General features: G+C 44.2%; 1 protein-coding gene across 2 annotated transcripts in view; it reads right to left on the bottom strand.

Moving 5' to 3' along the window:
- Positions 1-7,358, bottom strand: part of Fam104a (family with sequence similarity 104 member A) — a 23,472-nt gene that overhangs the window by 12,622 nt on the left and 3,492 nt on the right. For both annotated transcript variants that reach the window (XM_029484203.1, XM_021175803.1), the window contains exon 2: positions 3,823-3,922. In XM_029484203.1, coding sequence (XP_029340063.1) covers positions 3,823-3,922 — 100 coding nt within the window. The remainder of the gene's footprint in view (positions 1-3,822; positions 3,923-7,358) is intronic.

The raw sequence follows: 7,358 nt of genomic DNA on the forward strand, positions 1-7,358 counted from the left end.
CACACCGTGCTTACATACAAATGATAACGTTTTAAATTAACACGAAGGTGAAGAGCAATAGAAGAAAACAACCACAGCCTTTGGACTCCACACATGCACACATGATCCACACGAAGGAAAGCAGGCAGAGGAGAATCCTAAAGTGTGTAAGTCGTTACCTCTCTAAGTCACTGGGACTAAAACTCAAAGTTCTCAAACACCAATTAAGGATTTTGAAAGGAAAAAACCTAATCTCTTTGCTTTTCCTTGTCAACCCCTCACCCCGAGTCCCTGGCACTGCCATATCATACTATTTACTGGAATTTTTCCAGGTGAAGGAATTCAGCTTCTGTGAGTGCAGAGAAGCTGGCTGCTCTTGGCTATATTTAGCAAAGCCCATCTGAACTGGCAACTGCCTTCTGAGAGCAGTTCATTCCAGTTGGGGGGTAAATGGGTCTAAGGCCAGGCACTACAGCACAAGTCTTCTACCTCCCAGCAGCCATGCTACTTTTCTCCAGCCCAATTTCTCCACCAGAGTTGAAAAGACCTACTAAAATGAGAGGAAGAAGATGCAGAGCAAAGCTTCTCCCTGCACAGCAAGTCTCTAAGTAAGGCCTCACAGCTCTTCCCTCAGAACATCAAGGTAAGAGGTGTTCACTACCTCCAGCTTTCAGACAACCAAAGTCTGTGACCCTGTATAGCAGCTGCACATGAGTCAATGCCACAAGGGATTTCCCAGTAGTGGCCAACTATTACCTACAGCAGAAGGGAGTAAGTCTTAGTTCATCTTAGTGATATTAAACAAATGCCTTCCAAATGAAAACAAGCTACCAGAAAAGGAACTCTAAAATTACTTTAGTATTTCAAGAAACACCCAGAAAATGTTCTTTTCTTTTCTTTTGTTAGTATTATCTGCACTGGTGTTTTACCTGCATGAATGTCTGTGTGTCAGAGCCCCTTGAGCTGGCCGTGTGGGTGCTGGGAATTGAGCCCGGGACCTCTGGAAAAGCACCCAGTGTTCTTAACCACAGAGCCATCTCTTCAGCTCCAAGAAATGGGTCCTGATCTTACTCTAAAGAAAATGTAATTATTGGCCAGCCTCTGAATTAAAAGGTAACACTCTTATTAAAGCACTATTTTATTAAATCAACTGGCAATATTAGTAATTTATTCTTCTCTTTTATATACAATTATCAGGAAAAAAGCCAAAAGTCTCCAAAGCTGTTTTTATGCTACCAAAGAGCAGAACCTATTCCAGTGGGAAAGTCAGTCCCTTGGGCTTTACACTGTAGTAGGTCCCAGCCTTCTACCTCTCCGAGCCACCTGCTGCTCACTCATTACCCTACCACAGAGCAAGCTCAGCACAGCAGCCGATGCCCAGCAAGCAACCCTGAATGGATACCAGGCTGGGTGACCTGCAAATGGGTTCAGACAAAGGCTGATACAGTAGCCTTAAGCTGTACTGAGAAGCAGCTAGCCCACACTTCAGACCGTTAATTCTGACCAATTCAACAGTTAAACTTCTGTGGAAAAGCAAGCAAAAGATATGTGACCCGAAGGTTAAGTCACTAGCCACTATTTTCTTCTGGGATATCAATGCATGGATAATAGAAACGGAGTCAAGGGTATTTTTTACAAACTGCAATTACAAGAACATAGCGTAGCTGGGCATGGTGGTGCACACCTTTAATTTCAACACTCAGGAGGCAGAGGAAGATGGATCTCTGTGAGTTCAAGGCCAGCCTGGTCTACAAAGCAAGTTCCAGAAAAGCCAGGGCTGGTACACAGAAAAACCCTGTGTCTCAAAAAACAAGACAAAATGAAACAAACAACAAACAACATAGCCTGGCATAGTGGTGCATACTTTTAATCATACACTTTGGAAACAAAGGCAAGTGACTCTCTTCAAGTTCAAGGCCCACCTGGTCTGCACAGCAAGTTCCAGGTTAACAACTACAGAGAGATCTTGTCCACCATTACCACCACCACCAACAAAACCCCACAACAGCCGGGCGGTGGTGGCGCATGCCTTTAATCCCAGCACTCGGGAGGTACAGGCAGGCAGATTTCTGAGTTCGAGGCCAGCCTGGTCTACAAAGTGAGTTCCAGGACAGCCAGGTCTATACAGAGAAACCCTGTCTCGAAAAGCCAAAATAAACAACAACCCCACAACAAAACAAAAACCCTAATACTAAAATTCATGTGCTTAAAATAAGAAGACAGGGGCTTAAGGCCCAGCCCAGCAGTTAAGAATCTTTATTGCCTTTGGAGGACGGAGGACCCAGGGTTTGGTTCCCAGCACTCACATTTAGTTCTAGGGGAGCTGGTTTACTCTGGCTCTGGAGACACTTCCAAGCATGTGGTGCACATAAACTTACATAGGCACATAGAAAATAATTGGGGGGGGAAAAAAAAAAAAGACAAAACCAGACCCAGTAAGACAGCAGGCAAAGGTACTTCCTTGCCAAGTCTGAAAACTGATTTGATTCTCAAGCCCCACACAGTCAGAAAAAGAAAACCAATGCCTCTGTGCAGGTCGTCCAGGACCCCCTACAGTGCCCACCAGAACACAAGCACACACAAATGAAAGTAAGTAATACAATTTTTCAAGTTTTAGAAATAAAACAAAAGCCTTGAAGTTTAAAAAAAAAAAAAGACATTTTTATCCAGGTCTCAAGCATCAAAGCCACAGAGAGCATGGTTGCAAGTCCATGGCTGTTTTAACGCTAAGATGCTGATGGCATCTCTGATTGCTAGTTTCTATCATCCCTGGGATTCCCCAACCATCCCATTAAATAAAAACTCAACTACTTTTTGGCTAAATAATTACTTAAAATCAAAATGTGCAGAATAATATTTTTAGAGGTACAAGATGCTATCAGAGCCCAAGCCTAACATGGCAGAACATACTCTAGCCCTGGTCATTAATGTGAAGGTCAGTGTCCCCTCCATGGTGACTGTGGATTGGTGGGACAGAATCTAGATACTACGCAGATCCTATTAGTGGGAACCAAGTACAGCAGGATTTGTTTAGTGCATGCGCGAGGACCCAGCTACTGCCTGGCAACCGTTAGGAGTTGCATCCTCGGTCAGGGATGCCGTCAGCGTCTTAAAGTTAAACAGTAACAGCCATAAACTTGCATCCATGCTGCCTGGAACGCTGATGTGTGCTCCTCATCTCTATCCCACTCTCCTGCATCATTCTAGAACACACTGAAGAATACACACTGAAGAATAAAAGCCCTTTACAAGGAATCTGTGTACACACACTATACATACTCTGATGCCTAAAACCGCTACTGAATACAAGTAACAAAATGTCTCCCTTGGGGACAATCATACTTTATAAACCATCAGGAAATGGGCTAGTGCTAGAAATGTAAAATTAGAGGATTCAAAGATAGGCTTAAAGTCCATGAAACTATTATAAGACTCTGTGTGTATGTGTGTGTGGTGTGTGTGTGTGTGTATGTGTGTGTGTGTGTGTGTGAGTGAAAACAAACATGTACATGATACTTGCCTAGCAAGACAGTGCCTGCCTTCCTCAAAGAGGCTTTGACTCAAAAGGGGAATTAAAGGCCTGCTGTGCCAGTACTTAGCCACAACCCAGCAATAAGGAGAGAGAACAGCCACAAACTTGAGGCCAGCCAGGTTTACAGACTGAGTTCCATGTCAGGCAGAACTGCACATTAAAATCCTGCCTCAAAATAACAAGACTAGAAAGTAAGCAAGTGAAGTGGAAACTGCCCCAATCAAGGAAGGAGAGGTATTCTTTGAACAAAGACGCTCCAACTATGCAATGGAGACCAGGTCAGCGGCTATGCCTGTGGCCACTCTGCCTACCTCTGTGTCCCAGGAGTCCTGGAAGATGGGGTTCCTACTGCTCCTTTTGGTCTGGGGAGGAGGGTGGTTGTCATCATCACTGCCATTTCTTCTCCTTTTTCTGAAATTTAAAAACAAAGAGAAAAAATAACCAGCTATGGAGCTTGCAGACATTTCAATTATAAACCACAACAACATAGAAAAATGTATCCTCTTTCCTAAAAAAATTAATCCACCACAACATCCCAAGCAGAGACAGCCAGTCAGGCCAAGCTCAACAGGGAAAGGCTGGTTTCCAAATGCCTGCTGGGGACAGAGTAACAGGAGGAGGCTAACGATGAAGTTCCCCAGCTCAGTTTCCGCTTGCCATATCCTCAGAAATTGTAATTCCAAATCCCCACTCTAGTCCTAGTCCCACAGAGCATGCCCTAAAATACACACAAGATGGCGCAGTGTGGTGCAGCGCGGCATGGGAGCACACAGGTTGGTGAGAGGTTCTAACGTCTGCTTGGTGGCAGGATGGGAAGGAAGGTCTCTGAGCCATCACTGGGAAAGCTCAGGCCACACCACAGCACTGCAGCATCACTGCACTGAGCAACAGCACATGCTGGTTAGAACTGCTGGGCTAAAGGGGAAATGAGCCACCTTGCTCCAGCAAGTGCTCGCAGTATGACAGAGTGGTTACTTAGCTTATCCACAAGAGTTAGGTACAATCAGACTTAAAATCAGGATTTTTACCTCAAAGTAGAAAATAGAAATAAACGAAAGGAGGAATAGCTAGCTAGCTCTAAAACGAACTGCCTGGAATACCCTGCCCCATATGGCACCACTAATAATGTGGCCACTTAAATTTATGTAAGCCAAAATTCAAAATCCCCATCCTGCTGGGCATGATGGTTTGCATTTCTAATCCCCGAACTCAGGAAGCAGAGACAGGGGGAATCACTGCAAGTTCAAGGCCTGTTCTGTACATCCAGGCCATCAAGGGTATAGCTGTCTCAAAAAAGCAAAATTATTTAAAAAAAAAAAAAATCCAGTTACTGCCAGGCATAGTGGCTATGCCTACAATCCTAGCAAACAAGAAGCTGAGGCAGGGGAATCACTACACATTTGAGGCCACCCAAAGCAACACTGAGCTTCAAACACAGCATGAGACCTCATAGCATTATGCTCAACAGCACAGCCTCTTCACTGCAGCAGCTCAACTGAAGTGACCATATATAGCTTTGGCTCAGCAGAGCCAAACTCTGAACAGCCAGCACCTCCTTCAGGTTACTTCACACAGCTAGCCCAGACTCAGCCATGCTGCCCGCTACCTCTAGGCCAAATTGCTCAAGTAAGACCAAGTACTCACTGCACCACTCAGGGTGCCAGGCCTCACCCATCACAAGATGCGCCTAAGGCTAGCTCCTAGCTGTTCCTACACCACCCTTCAGTGAGACCAACTTCCTCAAGGCTGCCTGGCTAACCCAATGTGCTAAGCACATTCACAAGAGGCTGGCTGCAGTCCTGCAGCTACTGCTGCTGCAGCCACTCCAGTCTTCACCATACCCAGCATAAATATACTGTGGGAATCCACAATCCCTAACATGCTCACACACAACCACAGTTACCACACAAAAGCCTGCTGTTCAAGTACAGGGCCATCTAACTGTTTCCATGCGGCACCTATCCCTCTAACAGCAAAGGCAAAGGTTAAGTGAACAGCTCTTTTCGTTTATTCAAGCAATGCAGCCCATTCATTCATAGTACTAAACTCATGCTAGAGATTGAAAACCCAGAACAACTTCATATGCCTGAGTCCCCAGCTCTCCACTTTAAGGCTGATCAAGCTGTAGCTGTACTGCTACAGAGGCTGCTCAGAAAGCAATCAACTGCTGGTGTTACAGCTATTTAAAATTCACCTGGGGGTTGGTGAGATGCAGGTAAAGGTGCTTACTGCCAACCAAGCCTGACAGCCTGGGTTCCAACTCAGGTCCCACGTGGCGGGAGAAAACTGACTCTCACAAGTTGCTCTCTGACCACCAAACACACTCACACCTACACACACACACTAAATATATTTTAAAAGCCAAAAGCGAAATCGATCAGAGACCACAGAAACTCCTGTTTCACTGAAGAAGAAAAAAAGGCTAACTATTGTAAATTTATTATTAAAAAGCTGCAAAATATAAATTGTAAAAGGATTTATTTATTTTTTTTTTTTTTGTGGTTTTTCGAGACAGGGTTTCTCTGTGTAGCTCTGGCTGTCCTGGAACTCACTTTGTAGACCAGGCTGGCCTCGAACTCAGAAATCCGCCTGCCTCTGCCTCTTATGCATTTATTTATTTGGACATAGGATCTATGTAGCCTTGGAACGCAAACTCACTATGTATATGTAGACCAGGCCAACCTCAGTAATCCACCTGCCTCTGCTTCCCAAGTACGGGGGCTAAAGGTGTATACCACCACACCTAGTAGGAAAGGATATCTTAGACCTATATATCGAGAAAAATACCTGTCTAGTGTACAATACCAGTCCTAAATTATTTTACTGTAAACAACAAAAAATAAATAAAACTAACAAAATACAAAAACAAGTGACTGCTTTTAAACCCTAGGAAGAGGTTCAGCAAAGAACAAAACTTCAAAGATTCTGTAAGCCTGCAGCTCTTTACTTTGGGATAGATTACAGTATCAACTCTGTTTGGTTAGCTTTTTCAAATTTATTTTATGTTTATGAGTGCTTTGCCTACATGTCCATGGTGTCAGAAGGCAATGGTTCCCCTGGAGCTGGAGTTACAGACAGTCACCATGTTGGCGCTGGGAATTGAACCTAGGTCCTCTGCAGGAGCAGTTAAGCACTCTTAGCTGCTGAGCCATTTCTGCAGCCATCAGCTGTTTTATGTAACTGAACTGATAACTGAGTAAGGAAAATTTTTGGATTACCAAAATGTTGTTTTGGCAAAAAATTCTTTACATAGTAAAAATTTACTGGGTAGCACTGCCAAGTTCCATACATCCAAAGGGCTTATCAATTATGGAGAAAATGCTTCCAAGAAAGAGATAAAAGGCAATACTAGGCCTGATGAGACAGTCACCTTCAATCTGTATGTACACTTAGGAGGCAGAGACAAGAGAATCTCTTTGAGTTTGAGGTCTGTCTGGTCTACATAGCGAGTTCCAGGACAGCTAAGACCACACATAGGGACAGTTACAAAAACAAAAAAAATAAAAAAAAATAAAACCAACCAAACAAAAAATACACAACAACAAAAAGAAGGAAAAAACTAGTCTCTCTCTCTCTCTCTCTCTCTCTCTCTCTCTCTCTCTCTCTCTCTCTCTCGGAAAATGGGTGTTATCCAGTTGCAGCTTTCCCTATGCAGCAAGTCCCTAACCAAGATTAGAAGCCAAAATCACCACTCTGGCTCAAGAGCTTGTATCCTGAAGACTCTGAAAACATCCTACTCTTAAGAATGAGCTTACGAGCTGGGCGTGGTGGCGCACGCCTTTAATCCCAGCACTCGGGAGGCAGAGGCAGGCGGATTTCTGAGTTCGAGGCCAGCCTGGTCTACAAA

This window comes from Mus caroli, chromosome 11 (genome assembly GCF_900094665.2).
Source record: "Mus caroli chromosome 11, CAROLI_EIJ_v1.1, whole genome shotgun sequence".
In the NCBI taxonomy this organism is placed as follows: domain Eukaryota; kingdom Metazoa; phylum Chordata; class Mammalia; order Rodentia; family Muridae; genus Mus; species Mus caroli.